This window comes from Rosa chinensis, chromosome 2, assembly GCF_002994745.2.
Source record: "Rosa chinensis cultivar Old Blush chromosome 2, RchiOBHm-V2, whole genome shotgun sequence".
Lineage (NCBI taxonomy): Eukaryota > Viridiplantae > Streptophyta > Magnoliopsida > Rosales > Rosaceae > Rosa > Rosa chinensis.
Window position 1 is genome coordinate 87756540 of NC_037089.1, and position 20282 is coordinate 87776821.

General features: G+C 38.6%; 4 protein-coding genes across 4 annotated transcripts; 2 read left to right on the forward strand and 2 right to left on the reverse strand.

The window, feature by feature from the left end:
* The first annotated feature begins 7244 nt into the window (after positions 1 to 7244).
* On the forward strand, positions 7245 to 9379 carry LOC112189199 (desmethyl-deoxy-podophyllotoxin synthase). The gene is made up of 2 exons (XM_024328473.2): positions 7245 to 8265; positions 8633 to 9379. The coding sequence occupies exons 1-2, from the start codon at positions 7348 to 7350 to the stop codon at positions 9275 to 9277; spliced, it is 1563 nt and encodes a 520-aa protein (XP_024184241.1). The 5' UTR covers positions 7245 to 7347; the 3' UTR covers positions 9278 to 9379.
* Positions 9380 to 10543: 1164 nt separating this feature from the next.
* On the forward strand, positions 10544 to 14967 carry LOC112189200 (desmethyl-deoxy-podophyllotoxin synthase). The gene is made up of 2 exons (XM_024328474.2): positions 10544 to 11540; positions 14090 to 14967. The coding sequence occupies exons 1-2, from the start codon at positions 10641 to 10643 to the stop codon at positions 14729 to 14731; spliced, it is 1542 nt and encodes a 513-aa protein (XP_024184242.1). The 5' UTR covers positions 10544 to 10640; the 3' UTR covers positions 14732 to 14967.
* Positions 14968 to 16447: 1480 nt separating this feature from the next.
* On the reverse strand, positions 16448 to 17558 carry LOC112183329 (protein transport protein Sec61 subunit gamma-1). The gene is made up of 3 exons (XM_024321674.2): positions 17367 to 17558; positions 17111 to 17226; positions 16448 to 16696 (listed from the first exon to the last, which is right to left on the reverse strand). Exons 1-2 carry the CDS (start codon positions 17458 to 17460, stop codon positions 17111 to 17113), a joined length of 210 nt encoding a protein of 69 aa, XP_024177442.1. The 5' UTR covers positions 17461 to 17558; the 3' UTR covers positions 16448 to 16696.
* A 189-nt stretch (positions 17559 to 17747) lies between these two features.
* LOC112183328 (zinc finger protein 511) lies at positions 17748 to 20071 on the reverse strand. The gene is made up of 4 exons (XM_024321673.2): positions 19680 to 20071; positions 19353 to 19417; positions 19055 to 19253; positions 17748 to 18475 (listed from the first exon to the last, which is right to left on the reverse strand). The coding sequence occupies exons 1-4, from the start codon at positions 19794 to 19796 to the stop codon at positions 18020 to 18022; spliced, it is 837 nt and encodes a 278-aa protein (XP_024177441.1). The 5' UTR covers positions 19797 to 20071; the 3' UTR covers positions 17748 to 18019.
* Between the last annotated feature and the right edge of the window lie 211 nt (positions 20072 to 20282).

Here is a 20282-nt window from a genome sequence, read left to right on the forward strand (position 1 = left end):
GTGCCGACTAGGGTATGCAGCCGGACGAGGAAGAGGTTTGACGGGGAAACCCTAGTTTGAGAGAGAAAACGATCTTGTGTTTCAAAATTTTTATCCACTTGCACTCGTACATAACGAAGACTTTTAAGGACAAGAAATCAATATATACCTATTCTGTTGAATGCACAGAAGCAGCCAAAAGGTTTGTATAACTTATCTCAGTACCAAACATAAGGAATAAATATTTATATATCAAGTCATCTACTCAAGTCTATGTTTAACATATCCTTATCTCACAACTTGAAAACGTATCCTTATCTCACAACTTGATCAATCAAAGACTTTAGTAATATATACAAGTAAGACTTAAGGAGATATCTATATATAACTCATTGTCTACTTAACTGCCAATTTTCTTTTATGCCAATGCCAGTGAAAATGACATGACTTGTCAATGTCAATGTCACATAACAAAATTTCTTTATATATAATTCTATCTCTGACGTTTTAGATATAGTTGCAAATTTTTGAATTCAGAATTTAGCTCTGTACTGTTAATTAATTAATTAGAGCTCTAAAAAGGATCATTTTTTCCCTAATCATTATTCTTTAAACTAGCGGTAGCCTAGCGGCATGGTTGGTAATCGATTGATAATGAACTGATGTAGAACGGATGACGAGAAGGATGGAAGAATAGCTCGATCAATCAAAAGGAAAACCCAGTTTGCTGCAAATTTGGCATTCGGAATCATGATTGCTATACCTTTTCAGGGATGAGTGGAAGACAGCTTTTAAGAGCAAGGATGGCTTATATGAGTGGATGGTGATGCCTTTCGGGTTGTCTAATGCACCCAGCACCTTTATGAGGCTTATGAACTAGGTTCTTCATCCTTTTATTGGTTCTTTTGTTGTGGTGTATTTTGATGATATATTGATATATAGCAGGACTAAAGAAGAACTTCTGGTGCATTTGAGGCAGGTTTTGGGAGCTTTACAAGAAAATAAACTGTACATTAACATGAAGAAGTGTACTTTCTGTAACAAACTGTTATTTCTGGGTTTTGTGGTTGGAGAAGAAGACATTCAGGTTGATGAAGAGAAGGTACGAGCTATAAGAGAATGGCCAGCTCCAAAAACAGTTTCTGAGGTGCAGAGCTTCCATGGTTTAGCTACTTTTTGCAGGAGATTTGTAATAAATTTTAGTTCCATTAATGGTCCAATTATTGATTGTTTGAAGAAAGGTAAATTCCAGTGGGGAGAAGAACAAGAGAAGAGCTTTGCTTTAATTAAGGAGAAACTTTGTACTGCATCGGTTCTTGCTCTTCCCAATTTTGACAAGGTGTTCGAGGTTGAATGTGATGCTAGTGGCGTGGGAGTAGGTGTTGTGTTGTCACAGGCGAAGAGGCCAGTAGCATTCTTTAGTGAAAATTGAGTGAAGCTCGTCAGAAGTGGAGTACTTATGATCAAGAATTTTATGCAGTGTTCTGGGCATTGAAACAATAGGAGCACTATCTAATTTAGAGAGAATTTATATAGTTCACTGATCATCAGGCCCTGAAGTACCTTAATAGTCAGAAAACTGTGAACAAGATGTATGCAAGGTGGGTGAGTTTTCTGCAGAAATTTCCTTTTGTGATTCAGTATAAATCTGATACTCTTAATAGAGTGGCAGATGCTTTGAGTAGGAGGGCTTCCTTATTGGTCACTTTAGCTCAAGAGATTGTGGGTTTTGATCTCTTGAAGGAATTGTATGAGGAAGATGGTGATTTTAAGGAGATTTGAGCCAAATGCAGTAGCAATCATGCAGTTGTAGATTTCTATGTAAATGATGGTTATTTATTCAAGGGAAATCGGCTATATATCCCTAGTTCATCATTGAGGGAGAAACTGATCAGAGATCTGCATAGGGGTGGGGGGTTTGAGTGGACACTTGGGCCGAGACAAAACTATTGCTAGCCTTGAGGAAAGGTATTTTTGGCCACAATTGAAGAAGGATGTAGGAGCTATTGTAAGGAAGTGCTACACCTGCCAGGTTTCTAAGGGTCAGTCCCAAAATACTGGTCTTTATTTACCTTTACCTGTTCTTGAAGATATTTGGCAGGATCTTGCTATGAACTTTGTGTTGGGATTACCCCGTACCCAAAGGGGTGTGGATTCCGTGTTTGTGGTAGTTGACAAGTTCTCCTAGATGGTGCACTTTATAGCTTGTAGGAAGACTACTGATGCTTCCAATATAGCCAAATTATTTTTTAGGGAGGTGGTTCGTTTGCATGGAGTGCCCAAGTCCATTACTTCTAATAGAGACACAAAGTTTCTTAGTCACTTTTGGATTACTTTGTGGAGGATGTTTGGAATAGTTTTGAATCGTAGTAGCACAGCTCATCCTCAAATTGATGGGTAGACAGAGGTTACTAACAGAACTTTAGGCAACATGGTTAGGAGTGTTTGTTGAGATAGGCCCAAACAATGGGATTATGCTTTGCCACAGAAGGAGTTTGCTTATAACAATGTTGTGCATAGTGCAAAAGGGAAGTCACCATTCTCATTAGTTTATACTATTGTTCCTCAACATGTGGTTGTTTTGGTGAAGCTTCCTAAGGTTCTTGGTGTTAGTGCTGCTATTGAGGGCATGGCTAGAGATGTGCAGGCTGTTAGAGAAGAAGTTAACGTCAAGTTGGAAGAAACTAATGCTAAGTATAAAGCTGCAGCTGACAAGCATCGAAGAGTTAAAGTGTTCCAAGAGGGAGATGATGTGATGGTGTTTATGAGGAAGGAGAGGTTCCCTGTTGGTACCTACAACAAGCTGAAGCCAACAAAATATGGTCCTTTTAAGGTGCTAAAGAAGATCAACGACAATGCTTATGTTGTTGCACTTCCTAATTCCACGGGCATTTTTAACACCTTTAGTGTTGCTGATCTGCATGAGTTTTGTGGAAAAGAGGTTCTTTATCCTGAAGAGAACTCGAGGTTAAGTTCTGTAATAACCTCAATTTTCAATCAAAGCAAAACTTGGTGGTCCACTAGAAGTGTAGAACAAGAAGACAAAAGAATAAAGTTCGAGTGTTCAATTAGGTGTGTGTGGAGCAGCATGCCGTACCAAGCAGAGAGCAAGGATTAATCAATTGCCACTTACTATAATTAAATTGTCGTATTTTTCTAGTTTTGGCACTATAGTAGTGGCGATTACTTTTAATAAAAATTGTGTGGCGTGTTCCGTGTTTTGAACGACAGTGGGAATTAGTGCTTCTGCTTTGTTTCTTTTATATTGTATGCGAATTGGTGGAAAGTGGTAGGCAAGCACTGAAAAGTCTCTCTCTCTCCCTTTCGCGCGTCCGAGCCTAGAAGAAAACAGAGCAAGCTTTGCCTACCAAGCTCTCCCTCCTTAGGCCACCTCACGACATCAGAACACCTCCCTTAGCTTCGCCTCGACCTTGCGGAGCAACACGGCCGGAAGCGGCGGCGGAGGAACCGGCTCCATTTGAGCCTATTTGGAGTCGATCTCGATATCTCGAGCTACAGGCCACTAATTCTCTTGATCTTTGGCTCATTAGACTCGCCTCAACTTTCTGAACAAGCACCAAGAAGGACCGGACCTGGGTAGATCGATTTCACGTTCGTCAAAGCTCAACCCTTTTAGATCGAAAAACAACCTTTCGATCTGGATATCTCGAGTTACAGACCACCATTCCTTGTGATTCTTGGCCTGGTGAACTCGCCTTGAGTTTCTGAACAAGTATCCGGAAGGGATCAAGGCGAGTGGTGGAAGTTTTTACGTCAAACTGGAGCTCGCCGATTTCTGCAAATTTTCCGGCCACCTCGACTGGTTCTAGGTAATTTCAACCCTTCCAATCATTTCCAGCTTACATGCTAGTTAGGAAAGTTGTTAAGCTTGATGATATGAAGAAGAGCAGCTCGGTCCCGACACCATTGGTGGTGGTCGGCGGCGGCTCTGCCATTAACTCCGGCTGCCCTTTCTGGCCACCTCTGGGGGTCACAAGAATAGTTTCTATGCATTTTTAGATTCTATACTTCAATACGATCATTTTGATATATTATACGCAATTTTTGGATAGCGTATGATTAAGTTATGAATTTTTACGTTTCGATCGATTTCGATCGTTCGATTTGTGATCTATGAAGATCGGACAGTCCGATGGACTTGTAGTTTTGATATGTTGATCGTATGACTATCCCGATGATTTTTTGTGGTCATGGGCAAAGATCCAACCGTTGGATCTTTGTATAATTGTGAAATGGTGATTTGAAAGACGATTCGTGAGAATCCGACCGTCGGATTTTCGTATAAGTTTGTGGAGATGTTTGTAAGGGGGATTCAAGAAGATCCGGCCGTTGGATGTTCGTGATAATTTAGGAGGATGATCCTAATGGCGATCTGTGAGGTTCCCACCGTTGGATCGTCATTTAAGTATGTTTATGAGTTGTTGGCTAAGTTAAGATCATATTGGATTAGGTGATCGACGGATTGAATTGGCGGACGATTCGTGAAATTGTTGTTTGAGCTGTTAAGAAGACGCAGCTGGATTAGAGGTGAGTAAATCGCACATGGTTCATTTATGAACCGAAATTCAGTGATTTATATTCAATTGTGAATTTCTGGAAATTGTTTTAAGAAAATAAATATTTGTTTTAAATTATATGGACTTGTTCAACTACGGTCCATAGGTAAGTGAAATGTATTTAAACTATAAAATGAATTTCTTGATTCTTGTTGTTGTGAACTATAGTTGGTATTAGTGGTTATTCTTGTGTGGGTGACTAAGTATATATATATTTACGTGGAATATGTATTGGATGGTGTGACATTGGGTGAAGTATTGATTTGATTAATTGATTTATCATTTCGAGCATTACTCTTTCGAAGATATAATTTATCATATATGTTTGAGTTGAATATGATAAAGAGTAATTGAGTAAAGTGCGATAGTTGAGTTGTTGAGATGAATTAAAAGTTGGAGTTGAGTGTGTTTATCGTGTTGATGATTAAGGCAGGTATTATCATAAGATTGAACCTTGACCAAGGTGACAGGTTATGATTCAGTTAGAGCTCTAGACTGTTTGCCTTTGTACTGTTTGGGGGATAACTTGGGTTATCATAAGCCCTTGAGTACATTATACTGCTAGGGGGATAACTTGAGTTATCGTATGCCCTTAAGTATAACATGCTGCATGGGGGATTAAAATACGGATCGTATGCCCATGAGTATATATATATTAGAGAGAGAAAGTTTAGTTGTGTTGTGGTGGTTATATTGCGAGATGTGAGTTGATTGATGCTTGAAGTGACGGTTGTGCACTTCAATTTTTATGATAAGAAATGCTTGAGTTGAAATTGTTAAATTAAATCGTGCAATTCTTAATTTTACTCATACGGGCTTTCAAAAGTTTACCGGGTTTGTGTTGTTGTAATCCCGGTACACTATTCAAACGGTGTAGCGGGTAATCCTATAGGATAGGAGAATCAGGAAGGTGATCGAGCTGCGTAGAGTAGCTGCATTTGTGTTATTCTGAATTTCTTTTGTGAGGTGTGTTATGCTCATTTAGAGCTTTACAATTTTACTTGTGAGAGTGAATTGTAATAATGAACTCGAGGTTTTCGAGATTTTATATTCAAGTGGCGAGTGGTGTGTTTGTTCTGAGAAAAAAATTCAGAAACGTTATTTTGTAATTGTTATTATTCATGTTTCGGATTTAAATTGGTTATTCAAAATTTGGGGCGTGACAAGTTTTTCGGACGTGGAGGAGATTGATGTAGAACGGACGGCGAGAAGGATCGAAGAACAGCTCAATTAATCAAAATTAAGGAAAATCCGGTTTGCTGCAAATTTGGCATTCGGTGTTCAAATCATGATTGCTATACCTTTTTGGAAAGGGAACAATGTCAGGAGCAAAACACATAGCTTTGCTACGATGTGTGGGCTTTTTTGGGCTTTCAGGATCGTTTTGGGCCTCAAAACTACGATTTACTATTTTTCAGAATTTTTGGTTTTCTAGTTTGTTAATTGTTTTAACCCATGAACTTTAGAGATTCATTATTAGTCGCCATATGGTTTCTTTTCCCATATATAAGCAACCTTAAACGGCTGCAGAATCTATCTTTTGTAAAATTATCAATCAAATTGAGATTTTCTCATTTATCTCTGATAGACTCCAGAATTCTTATTTAAATTTATTACTTATAAACTTAGAATTACTTTTCCAACCCCGTCATGAACTTCCACATATTTAAAATTCAACTTAAAAACAAAGAGCAAACTCCCAAACAGAATAAATAAAAAAATAACACCCAAACCTTTCTGCTGTGCTCAACTTGAGTTCTTGACTAATAATGAATAGTAACCAATCTCCCATTCTTCTCACATATTGTACTAAAATAATAATGCAAGTTGGAGAGGATCCGGATCCAAGTTAATTAAATATTACAAGAATAGTCATTAGTCATCTCACATGCATGCATTAGATTAAAAAATTAACACGCAAACCTTTCGGCCGTGCTCATCTTGAGTTTTTGATTAAGAGTAACTCCAACAGTTTCTCTATAATTTCTGTATTATAAGGAAGCAAAAGTCAAAGGTTTAGCCTCTTTTTCTTCTCCAACTTCAACATATTCCCTATTTTACAACAATCTCTAAAATCTCCATATTCTTCTTTAAAATTTTAGAGTTTGCTGTAAATATAGAGAATGAACTCTTTCCTCATTTTCCTTAAAATAAGGATAGTTATAGAGAATCTGTTGGAGCAAAAGAGGCTTATTTTTCTCTAAAGTAGAGAAAAATTAAAATATAGGAAATCTGTTAGGGGTTGCTCCAATAATGAATAGTAACCAATCTCCCATTCGTCTCACATATTATACTAAAATAATAATGTAAGAGCAACTCCAATAGCTTCCCTATAATTTCTGTATTATAGAGAAGCAAAAGTCAAAGCTTTAGTCTCTTTTTCTTCTCTAACTCCAACAGATTCCCTATTTTACAACAATCTCTAAAATCTCCATATTCTTCCTTAAAATTTTAGAGTTTGCTTTAAATATAGGGAATTTGGTTTTCTCTTTCCTCACTTTCCCTAAAATAGGGATAGTTATAGGGAATCTGTGGGAGCAAAAGAGACTTATTTTTCCCTAAAGTAGAGAAAAATTAAAATATAAGGAATCTGTTGGAGTTGCTCTAAGTTGGAGAGGATCCGGATCTAAGTTAATTAAATATTACAAGAATAGTCATTAGTCGTCTCACATGCATGCATTAGATTAATTGCTTAAGTTCATTATTTCAATACTCGATTCGAAAACCTGTATTTGAGCTGATCGATCCCAGAAGCTAAAACAGATTCAAAATATTCCACCTTAAGTTGATCATGGCTTCTCCAATGTCCTTACTAATGCTCCAAATACCGTACTTCCCTCTCTTCACTTCTCTCTTGATCCTGGTCATTTCGTGGAAGAAATACAAAGCCAGATCAGGCTCTAATCCAAAGTCTCCACCAGGGCCATGGAAGCTGCCTATTATCGGAAACTTGCATCAGTTGGCTGCTGGTAATCCACTACCACATCATGCATTGAGAGACTTGGCCAAGAAACATGGACCTATTATGCACCTAAAACTGGGTCAGGTGGAGGCTACTGTAATTTCTTCCTCCAAAGCTGCAGAAGAGGTCTTGAAGACACATGAGCTCACTTTTGCTCAGAGGCCTTTGGTTTTGGCTGTGGAAGTCCTGTCCTTTGCTCAATCAAGCATTGTGTTTTCTCCTTATGGTGATTACTGGAGACAGATGCGCAAGGTTTGTGTTCTCAAACTCTTCAACACTAAACGTGTACAGTCTTTCAGATCTATCAGAGAAGAAGAGGTTTTGAATTTCATCGAATCCATTCATTCTACATCATCAAAGGGACTTACTCCCATCAACTTCAGTGAGAAGATCTCCAGCTTGACAAATGGGATAGTGTCGAGGGCAGCGCTTGGTCAAAAGTGCAAAGATGAAAAGGAGTTTACTTCATTGCTCGAGGAAGCTACACAACTTGCTGCAGGCTTTGATATACCTGACTTGTTTCCTTCTCTCAGGTTTCTTGGTTATGTTACTGGGACAATACCTAAGATGAAGAAGATGCGAAACAAGCTTGGAAAGATTCTTGAGAGGATCATCAATGATCACAAGATCAAAAGTCAAGGCAGTGAGGTTAACAAGCCGGAGGAAGATTTTGTTGACGTACTTCTAAAACTTCAGGAGTCCAAGGAGCTTGAAGTAACAACCGATCAGATCAAAGATGTAATTATGGTAAGTTTATATCACTTGCACAGTTGCATATAATCATAAAATTTGTTTACCAAATTATGTTGATCAAATGATTTGATCAGTATTAATTGGCAGAGTCAATATTTTATTTTTCTCGATTAAAGCTCACACCCAAGCTTGCTATTTTTGTGCGTTCCTATAGTTTTGACTTGTTTGAGAGAATTTCTCGAAAACATTGCCTTACTGATATAGTACAACTCAAACCCCAACTTGCTTTATTTCCCTAGTACTCAAATAATTGGCTACTAAATATACACACATGAGCACGTGTTTAGGATGTGTTAGTGTTTGAATTAATTTTTCCCTTTTGGTTAGTTTGGAGCTCATCCATTTAGTTTTTGGTGATCAGGACGTATTCTCTGCAGGTAGTGAGACTACAGCCACGGCCATCGAATGGGCAATGTCGGAGTTGATGAGAAACCCTAGAGTCATGAACAAGGCCCAGGCTGAGATACGAAAACTCCTCCAAGGAAAGCCGAAAATTGAAGAAGCTGCAGACGTCATTCAAAACCTGGATTACTTGAAAGCAGTTGTGAAAGAAACTCTGAGGTTGCACCCCCCAGCCCCCTTGCTGCCTAGAGAATCAAGAGAAAGATGCGAAATCAGTGGATACGAATTGCCAGAGAAAGCCAAAGTGATCATCAACGAATGGGCTATCGGAAGAGATCCGGAGAGTTGGGTTGATGCGGAGTCGTTTAAGCCAGAGAGGTTCCTGCATGGGTCTGAGTCAAATGTTGACTTTAAAGGTTTCGACTTTCAGTTCATTCCTTTTGGGGCAGGGAGAAGAATATGTCCGGGGATGTCATTTGGAGTACCAATAATTGAAGTTGTTCTTTCTCAATTGCTCTACCATTTTGATTGGGAGCTGGGGAATGGGATCAAAGCAGAAGAACTTGACATGTCTGAGACTTTCGGGATATCATGTAGGAGAAAGCATGATCTATACGTGATTGCCACCCCTCATCCTTTTCCTTCACTCAATGAGACATTGTGATCACTGAGACTATCTTAATGTGTATTACTTATTCTTCTTTTGGTTGCTTAACTTGTGTTTATGGAATTCGGAAATAAGAAACTATGACCCCGTTTTGGCACACCTGATTGGACTTTTTGTATAGTATATACCAACTATGCAGCCAATCACTTCACAAGGGCTTCTGCTAAATCAATTTACCTTTTCACTGTTGATTAATGGGGTCCTAACTCTGTAGATATCTCCACTAACATGGCTCATTCTCTATGTCACCAAGCATAAGCAACACATTCTTAGTGGCCACACAAGCCATGGTGGGGCCCAACATGTCATAGCTCGACATACAACCTACCATGTGGTAGTCGGAAGCGGCCAAGACCTCACCGGGAAGCAACCTTCCCGGCCTTACCAAGTTACCTTCACAACATACTTTCTAAGACTAGAATAGTAGTTTTGCATCCCACATTGAAGAAAATGTAAAAGAGAGAGGGTTCCCTTATCTATAAAAGAGACCCCTCCTCTCACTTAAACTCTCTCTCTCTAAAGCTAACTGGAGTCTTCGGTTTTAACATTAACAAACTCCTAATTTAATTTCCATTTCATCATCGGTGACATATTTGAACTTAATAAAATAAGTATTTCACAAACAATTAGTTGGTGGTTGTGTGTATAGAGCCATAGAGGGATAATATTTCAACATTCAGTCATGCATGCATGAAAAATTGTTGAATAGTGGGGCAATTAAATAACCAAAATCTAAATAAAACGGTCCAGGTACACATGAATGTGACGTGATCGATAAATATCTAGTGGCAAAACGGTCCAGGTACACATGGTTATCCCTTACCTAGTAATTACCATTTTAAGATAACCAAATAAAAAAACTAATTGAGCAAAACATGTAAGATATAAATATGCAACACCAAAGACTTATCAATTATAAAAACGAAAGAAATCAAAATGTTCAAGCATTTCCATTCACGATATCAACCCTAATCCTAGAAATACATAAAATAATAGTTTTCCTTATTAATCAATTAATTAGGTTTACCAAAACGTGCTGGCAACTGGCCGGATGATACTAAATTATTAATTGATCAGGTTGAAGGTGCTGCCTATACCTCACAGATAGAAAAATGAACACGCTAGCCTTGCTGCCAGTGCCCATCTTGACTAATCAACTGAGTTGATCACCACCTCAATTGTAAATTAATAATCGATTTCATTCAATGTATTAGTTGAATGACGTATTTCATTATTCAAGAACTATATATACTAGTTAAGTTATTCAACCTGGCCAGAAGCTATACATTCCTAGTATATATCCTCTTTTGATTCAACAGCTTAATTTGAGTGCATAAATAATATCGATTATAGATCTCCAATGTCCCTCTTAATGCTCCAAATACCCTACTTTCCTCTCTTTACTTCTCTCTTGATCCTGGTTATTGTTTGGAAAAAATCCAAAGCCAGATCAGGCCCTAGGAAGTCTCCACCAGGGCCATGGAAGCTGCCCATTATCGGAAACTTGCATCAGTTGGCTACTGGTAATCCTCTACCACATCATGCATTGAGAGACTTGGCCAAGAAACATGGACCTATTATGCACCTAAAACTGGGTCAGTTGGAGCTTATAATAATATCTTCCTCCAAAGCGGCACAAGAGGTTTTGAAGACACATGAGCTCACTTTTGCTCAGAGGCCTCTAGTTTTGGCAGTAGAAGTCATGTCCTTTGGTCAAGCAAGCATTGTCTTTGCTCCTTATGGTGATTTCTGGAGAGAGCTGCGAAAACTTTGTGTTCTCGAACTCTTCAGTGCTAAGCGTGTGCAATCTTTTAGATCGATAAGAGAAGAAGAGGTATCAAATCTCATCGAATCCATTTCTACATCATCAAACGGACCTACTCCGATCAACTTAAGTGAGAAGATCTCCAGCTTGACAAATGGAATAGTATCGAGGGCAGCGTTTGGAAAAAAGTGCAAAGATGAGAAAGAGTTTACTTCATTGCTTGAGGCAGCAATAAAACTGGCTGCAGGCTTTGACATACCTGACTTGTTTCCTTCACTAAAATTTCTTGGTTTCGTCACCGGGACGATACCTGCGATGAAGAAGATGAGGAACAAGCTTGGAAAGATCCTTGAGAGCATCATCAACGATCATAAGATCAAAATTCAAGGCAATGAGATTAACAACCCGGAAGAAGATATTGTTGACGTACTTCTAAAACTTCAAGAATCCAAGGAGCTTGAATTCACAACCGATCAGATCAAAGATGTAATTATGGTAAGTTTATATCAATTGCAGCACTTTCATATACAGTACTCATAAAAATATATCACTAATCAAATTCGGATGTTTTGACCGATGGTGGCAGAACGCAGAATTTACTTTCCTCGGTTAGAGCTCGCACCATACGGAGCGTGCTATTTTTGTTAATTACCATTGTTTTAACTTCTAACACATTGCCTTATTCTATGTACTTGGAGATAATTTGGAGAATTATCTCGAACACCTTGCGTTAACTACACTCAGAGTACATCTTACGCGTGTAAAAATCAGGTGTAGTCATTATTACACATCTTACTCCACATATCCAAAGAAAAAGGCAAAAACACACGCATGAGGCTACTTAGTACGCACTTTACTCGCACTACAAGAAAAAAAACATGTTTAACAACATGCAATTCAAATTGTCAATCATTTTCAACAACGCTCGGCACATGTTGTAGATGTCAGAGTCATTAAAAGTCCAAGAGTTCTTAACATCGCGCTTTGCACGTTGTTGAAAAGAGGTGAAGCAAGTTGTTGTAATTATTCAACAATGAGCTTTGCACGTTGTCATAAATTTTCGACAGCGTTTTAAGTGCGTGTTGTAAGTTTTAACAACACTCTCAGTATGTTGTCTTTAGTTTTCGATAGCATATATACATGATATGTTGTCATATTACTGAATAAGTTGTTATAACATTTCACTATATATTATTACACCCAATTTGTTGGGCTATAGTTTCCTGTACGTCTATAAACTTTCACCATTACTTAAACACATTCACATGTCAATATTAGTACACTATAACCATGTATGAAAAATATTCATTTCATTCAGAGTGCCACATTCTCTTATACATATATTCAAATTTTTACAAAACATGCATGGCAAAGTACCAAATTCTTTGCTCATCATCATTGAAAAAACATGCATGGTACTTCAACTTCCTGACCTACGTAAATACTCTAGTAAAGCAAAAGGTACCTGCTACTTTAACTACTAATTAAGGAAGCATTTTAATCTAGTTTTTGAGCCATGCAAGAGTGCCACCTACAGCTTCACCAAGTTGTTTGGCATCCATGGTTGCTCTGTACACTTCCATAGTTTGATACTCATCAAACACCACATCAACCCAAACCTTCCAACACTCTCTTCCAAGAGGCACACAATGAACTTTTGTACTTGGGTTTGTTGAAGAGATCTTTCATTCGGCCACCACTTCATCTTCTTCATAATTGTTCCAATTCAAAAGTGCACATCGTCTATTTTCAAGATCATTGCTTGGAGCATTAATTGGTCGACTTAATTGTTGTGACTACAAATATAAGAAATTAAGAGAATCAAATATTGGTCTAAACATCTAACTAGAAGTTGTTTCACCTAAAATTCGTACATCTAATCAATTATAACAGAGATTACATACCTAAGAAGTAGTTGCATGTGCAGCTATCATTTTCTCTAAGTTTTATTTGTTCTGTTGAGAAGGTCCCTGTATAACATTTAGTTTTTTTTTTTTTTTTAGCAAACCTCGTCAAGGCGAGGTAAAAATATTATAAGAAAAAGAACATCTAGTACATCAAGACGGTGCAAGGGGAAGACAACAAACTTGCCCCTCAAATTCAAGACATGCCTCGTGAAGAACAACTAAAGCACTACAAACTAGCTAAAACGAAAATTAGTAAGACCTAAACGGTCTCGAGCACAAAAAGAAAGTGCAAATTGAGGAATAGAATCCCACCAAATCATCTCAGACAAAGCATCGCCAAAATTAGCTAAAGCATCAGCAACTTGATTACCCTCTCTATAAATGTGTGAAGAACGAAAGTGCATATGAGAAATCCAATGAAGACAGTTACCCCACTCCACTCGAAGTTGCCAAGGCACCATATGAGGAGAGCGAAGGAATGTGAGAACAAGAGATGAATCAACTTCTAGCCAAACATGCTTCCAGTCCCAAACCCAAGCCAACTCAATAGCTTTGATTACCGCCATTACTTCAGCTGCAACAGAGCTTGGGATATCTAAACTGGAGGAGAAAGCACCAAGAACCTCACCCTTGTAGTCACGAAAAACTCCACCATAACCCGCACTCGGTGAGTTCATTTTCCATGCTCCATCCGTATTAATTTTAACCCAACCAATTAAAGGAGGATGCCAATTTACCTCTATGATACGGGGAGCAGGACGAGGTTTACAAGGAACCCCAAAGCGCTTAACTACAGAAAGATCTTGAATAGAGTTGAACATGCATCCAGTGGCTATGCGGCCGGAAGTATTTACGACACATTAGATTATGCTTCTTCATTCCCAATAAATTTGTTAAGCACAATGCTGAATGACTTGAAAATAATGTGGTCTTATTGGTGGCAGGTACTTCATTTTTCTAACAGAACTACTTTCTTTTGGTCACTGTATGCACAACTATTTGAGTATTGGCGACTACACATGAGCACGTGTCAGATGTTTAGTACGTACACATGAGCACGTGTTAGATGTTAAGTGTTGGAACTAATCCCTTTTGGTCACTTTGGGGCTCATCCATTTAGTTTTTGGTGATCACCAGGATATATTCTCTGCAGGTAGTGAGACTACAGCTACTACCATCGAATGGGCAATGTCGGAGTTGATGAAAAACCCTAGCGTAATGAACAAGGCCCATGCTGAGCTGCGAAAACTCCTCGAAGGAAAGCCAAAAATTGAAGAAGTAGACGTTCAAAACCTGGATTACTTGAAAGCAGTTGTGAAAGAAACTCTGAGACTGCACCCTCCAGGCACATTACTACCAAGAGAATCAAGAGAAAGTTGCGAAATCGGCGGATACGCATTCCCAGCCAAAACGAAAGTGCTCATCAACGAGTGGGCAATTGGAAGAGATCCGGAGTGTTGGATTGATGCAGAGTCGTTTAAGCCAGAGAGGTTTATGCATGGTTCTAAATCAAATGTTGACTTTAAAGGTTTCGATTTTGAGTTCATTCCCTTTGGAGCTGGGAGAAGAATATGTCCGGGGATGTCATTTGGAGTTTCAATCATTGAAGTTGCTCTTTCTCAATTGCTTTACCATTTTGATTGGGAGTTGGGGAATGGGATTAAACCAGATGAACTTGACATGTCCGAGGCCTTCGGGATAACATGTAGGAGAAAGCATGATCTGTACGTGATTGCTACGCCTCATCGTTTTCCTGCACTCCATAATGAGACTATTTGATCACTGACACTATAATATGTATACTATATATGTGTATTACGTACGTACTCTCGCCAAATGAAGTATCTAATGACTTCAATTAGCTTTTAGTTTCTTCATTTGGTGGCTATGTGTTTGGACAAAGGGACTATAGGGAATAATAAACTACCTTATATTGCATGATCATGATGGATACTCCGTGAGGAATTATGAGCATACTTGATGGAACCGAAATAAATATGACACTGCTTGTAAGATATTCAAACGTATGAAATTGTCTTTAAAATATTTTATCAAGCACGTTTGCTCTTCAAATTCATATATGATGACATTACTACATAGAATTGGGTTACTTTAGCCACTTAATTAATATCCCTAGTACTAAGAAATTCATAGTCTAGTTAGACTAAACAAGAGAAAAGTTGCTAGAAATATTGGGTATATGCAGACTAATATATTGGGAACTGATGAGTCTGTTTCAATACGCAAGATGGCATCATTCATAGACTCTCTCTCTTTTTTCCTTCTGTTCTTGTTTCACTTCACTCAGAACCAATGCACATAATAGCTAATCAAGTGGGTTTCAATGAAATTTGATAGGGAATTAATTTGATTTTCTGAAAGATAAAAAAAAAAAAAAAAAAAAAAAAGAGAGACAGAGAGAGACCAAACTTAACTGATGAGGAAACATTGATTATGAATGAGAACCCATGGTATGCCTTTGGTCATTCATAATCAATCTCTTCTCAATGTTTGTTACTAGCTGCCTCACGTCATCTTGCAATGGGTCGTTCATACCCAAGTATTAATTGATGAATTTTACAAGGAACAAACCCATTAGTGGAACACCTAGCCTCAGAAATCGAACCCAAAGATTGAATCCCAACCAATTTTGTCCCATCAATTCAATCACAACCAATCCCAAAAGGAAATTTAGTTCCACGTGGGGAAGAATGTGGGGCTTGGCAGGGACCATACCATTTTCTCTTTGATAGATGGCTTGGTTAAGTTTGAGAAGTATGGACCTGACAGGAAGAAGGTTTGATCTGAAGCTGTTGAACCTCACAGTTGTTGGCTTGAAAGAGTAGGTACTCTGTGCAGACTGTGCTAGTACTAACATGAATCGTCGTTGAACAATTGACGGGTGAGTGTTTACCCTCGGGAGATACAGCCTGAAAATCCCAACAGCTACAGGGTTAGGAAGAGGGAGAACTTCAAGCTACAACGCGAGAAAAAGAAAGCAAGAAAGGAAGGCTATATTCTTCAAAACAAACCACAATGGTGCTTGCATCTGCTGATAATGGTGCAGAGACCAATCCACTTTGTTGATTGTTGCTCATCTCGTATCTGAAGTGCCATCAAAGGCAGCATAAGTCTTTCCGTTTTGTATAATTTTGTGTTCAAATCACTGAGAAGTCTCAAGTGTTGCACCAAGTATGCAGATTTTAGTCCCTTTCTGACGTTCTTCTCACTTCTGTGGAAGATGAAATTCATTAGTGCGATGTTCGACAGCGGCTTGAACTTCATATTCATGAGTACTAACTGTGAAGCTTTGATCGTTCATGGAAACTTGGTTTCATAATGTTTTATCATTTGTTTTCATATTATCGAAGCCCCAGACTTCATTGCTCATGACCAACTCTCACCACAATGTACTTGTGACCTAGCAAATCATCCCTAAGCTTTTCTGTTCTTTTAGGTCTTCCCATCAACTCTTAGAACTAGCAAAGCCAAAACTGAAATACAGCTTTCATGACTGACACTACGCGAAACAGAGAATAGAGTTGATTTGTTTAATTGTAAGAGAAGAAAATCGAATGCTGAACTCATCTCTGAATTACAAAAGAACAAGCTAAGAGAGTAGAATCTTTCTGAAAAACAAACAATAGGTAAGCTGTAAGCATCATAATGCACTTGGCAGTAGATCTTATCCCTATTTAGTGTTCCTTGATAGCCCCATCTTCTGTCTTACAAGTGCCAAATGACCTGCACCACCACAATCATTGCAGCATCAACATAATGTCAGGAAGACAGGAACTCAATCTTGTTTTAATATACTCACATGTATTGATGAATCCTCAACACCATACAAAAGTAAACCAAGGAGTTGTGCTACAATGTATGAAACTACTTGGATTTCCTGTCATTATATTTCCCTTATCAAGATGTTGGTGATCTATGAACCTAAAAAAGATCCTTTTGTTATTGGCATCACCCGAAACAGCCCCCCACAATAATCATAAACGATTATCAAACACAGAAAACAACTAGAATCTGAAAAAATTATGTACAGTACAGATCTATATGAAACTAATACAATCAGTCAGAGACAACTTCCTTGATAATTGTTTGATCATGCATGCAGAGCGATCAAACTAATGACTGATCAGAGGACCTTACCTAAGCAGCTCCGACGATGATGTTGTTGATCGGAATGAAGATGAGCTTCACAAAGAAGCCAACGAATCCCATCACCACGAACCCGATGGCCGTCCGTACCGCCACCTTTGTGAATTCTGTTGCATGCAATACGCACCGCATCAATCTAAGATTCTCATGTATCCCAAATACAAAACAATCAAAAGGATTAGGACTACAGATTGCGTCAATGTTCAAACAGATGCGGATCCGATTTGGATTTGAAATGGATTATTACCTTTCCGGTCGGGTTTGTGGCAGCGTTTAACCAGGCGAACGCTGTCCTTGGAGAATTCTCTCAGAGGCTCAAACACTGAATCTATGGCGTCCATTTTTCTTTTCCAGGAAATCGAGGATTTATTTGTTAAGTTATTCTGGAATTTAAGGCCTCGGGGGGAAGAACACCAGGAAATGAAGAATGAGCTGAATCTTGAGGAAACAGGGGATTTTATACCGACAATAATACCCTTTCAGTCCTATTAAACGACTGTCGTTTTGCTGATGTGCTCTAATTTCGACTGTTTTTATTTTTTTAACCGAAAATTTTATAGTGAGTACCAAAATAGTTCTGAGTTTCAAAGACAGATGTCAAAATGTTGAATGTAAATGCCATTTGAAGTTGCAAAAGATCGAAGGCAACACACGAGGCACCTTTGCTTAAGTTGTCAATAACCACCACATTAGTGTTCCCAACACATTCTTTGAAATCAGGCACTCAACTAAAACAACTATTCCTCGGCTACAGCATTCAAAATCTTCCAAGACAATTCCCTATAATATTTTCCAAGTACATTTTGAGAAGCGATTGTGTACTTGCACCGGAAGAAGGCAAAGAATAATAGCAATTCCCGCGTCAATTGGGTTGTGAGGGTCACAATTTCTTTGTTGAACTTATGTGGAGTCTGGTTTTTTCTCACGTTGAACAGCTCGTGGGACAAACGTCAGGCCACGAGTGGGTCGACGACCAAAGCTGATGGATGAGGGACTGGAGTCTGAAGTGCTTAACTTGGAGACAGCAGTAACAAGATTATTGATATCTTCATTTCCCACATCCATATTAGATACATCAGGCTTCTTGAGATTAGCTTGCTTCTGTTGATTCTTCTTCTTCTGTTTTCTTGAATGATCAATGTCATCAATGACTTCATTTTCCACTTCCATATCAGATGCATCTGCCCTCTTAACATAAGCTTGCTTTCTTTGTTTCTTCTGCCTCTGTTTTTTGGAAGGAGGAGCCTTCTTGAAAAACTCAAATGAAGTGGGGAACTTATGCTTATCCACCAGATGCTGTTGCCGGCTTTTATAGGTCTTCAATTTCAAATCACAGCCTTCTACAAGGCATTCATACTGTTACAGATAGACATACAAACCAAATCAATGGACTTAAACCAGTAAGGAAGTTCAATAACAAGATGGAGAAACATTTCATCCCTTGGAGTCATTATCTCTCAAAACTTAACAACCAGAAAGCACATGTACAGGGCAGAAATGTTGGATATATCTAATAAAAGCTAGAGTTTTGAGAAATATCAGATCAATTCTGCATGCTTAAGTATAACCTCAGATTCTACATACTTGTCTGATTAGAAATTTGAAGAGTAACAATGTCAAGTAAGGATGGTAAATTTTTATAAAGTATTGCCATTGAAGATATAAATTTGATCCCAGTTTAGCAGCCAGATATGTAAGAAAGAAACAGAAAAAGCTTGAAATGACTTTCTACGGTCATGTTTGTGCTTTGTTTTTCCTCCACACAAAAACCTAACATTTTAAATTGGCGACCATTCTATAAGTTGAAAGAGGGAACTGTCACAAAGACTAGCGGAGACAGAAGCACATCATCACATATCTAGGGGGAAAACAAAAATGTATCACATCATCATTCCTCAGACAATACCAACATACAACGACATAAACAGGAAATACCATGGGATCACCACGTGCGACTTTGGCCTGAAAGAAAGAACTGTGTGCTTCAGATACATGAATGCTGAGCAGCCGGGACGTTGGATAGACTCTAGAGCACACAGAGCAAGATGCAGTGTGACGAGCATTGTAATGATCTTCAAAGTCCTCCAAGCAAGTCAGTTTAGCTCCACAACCAACAATGGGACAGAAAACACCCCTACATAGAGAAACATCAAATTATCCCCTCAAAGCTTTCATCTAATTAAAGTCCACAGGTTAACCACCGTATAAAACTCTTAATGCTACTTATAAATACCTGCCTTCCTCATCCACGAAATTCCGAAGCTCCCGCTTTTCATCTTCAGTCAAATCCAGTGCAAGCTACACACGATATTACAGTAATTTTATTAAACCCAATAACAACCAAATCACCACATCACAAGTTCAAACTCATTTCAGCCAAATGTGCTAGAAAAAATTTGAAATTCCAAATGCCATTGACGCTTAAAAGTTAAGACCTAGCTCTTCCGACTCAAGATTGGAACTTTTCTTCAAATAACACCAGAATTCGCCAGATGTAGATCAATTGAGAGGTTCAGAGGACACCAGAAACTGAGAAATGAAAGATTAGAAGAAGAAGAACCTGTTTGACGAGCAATTCCCTTTCGAGGTTGCCAGATGCAAAGAAGGGAGATTCAGGACCAAACTTTCGACGGAGGGCTTTCCAGTACGGAAACCCTAATTCTAATTCCATCGCCATGGCCTTTTCTTCTAGCTAACTGCTACTCCGAGAGAGTGAGAGAGATGATCGAGGACGTGTGTGCTCAAACTGAAATGAACCTTTTGCGGTTTCGATATTTGGGTTATTTTTTATTTGGGCATTTTCAGTTGGGTAAATTGATTTGGGCTTGTCGTACATAAGGGAAAAAAAGAAAAGAAAAAAAAGAAAGGGTGATTCTCTTTCGACGGTAAAAGTAAAACCATCAAAGGCTATAAACAGTCTCTACCGACACAGCAAAAACCTGAAAGAATGTACAAAGCATTAACATTTGAAGCCGAAACGGGAACAGGATAGTTCCAACTGGAAGTTGTCGTAGCTACCGTGTCCAAAATCAGCTACCGCATTAGCTATAAAATTTGCCTCTACCAGGCGTCTTTGCGTGAAATGTGATTGAATTGAGTAGTTAGCCGAGCAATATCTTGGAGGAGCTTGCTGATTTGTCAAGAATGAAATGACTGGCGGACC

Coding starts and splice junctions, on each gene's coding strand:
- LOC112183328 (XM_024321673.2), bottom strand. CDS start 19,796: ATGGCGATGGAATTAGAATTAGGGTTTCCGTACTGGAAAGCCCTCCGT. Junction 19,254..19,352: donor TTCGTGGATGAGGAAGGCAG/GTATTTATAAGT, acceptor TTCTCTATGTAG/GGGTGTTTTCTGTCCCATTG. Junction 18,476..19,054: donor TCGCACGTGGTGATCCCATG/GTATTTCCTGTT, acceptor TATCTGTAACAG/TATGAATGCCTTGTAGAAGG.
- LOC112183329 (XM_024321674.2), bottom strand. CDS start 17,460: ATGGACGCCATAGATTCAGTGTTTGAGCCTCTGAGAGAATTCTCCAAG. Junction 17,227..17,366: donor CCACAAACCCGACCGGAAAG/GTAATAATCCAT, acceptor TGCATGCAACAG/AATTCACAAAGGTGGCGGTA.
- LOC112189199 (XM_024328473.2), top strand. CDS start 7,348: ATGGCTTCTCCAATGTCCTTACTAATGCTCCAAATACCGTACTTCCCT. Junction 8,266..8,632: donor AGATCAAAGATGTAATTATG/GTAAGTTTATAT, acceptor TTTGGTGATCAG/GACGTATTCTCTGCAGGTAG.
- LOC112189200 (XM_024328474.2), top strand. CDS start 10,641: ATGTCCCTCTTAATGCTCCAAATACCCTACTTTCCTCTCTTTACTTCT. Junction 11,541..14,089: donor AGATCAAAGATGTAATTATG/GTAAGTTTATAT, acceptor GGTGATCACCAG/GATATATTCTCTGCAGGTAG.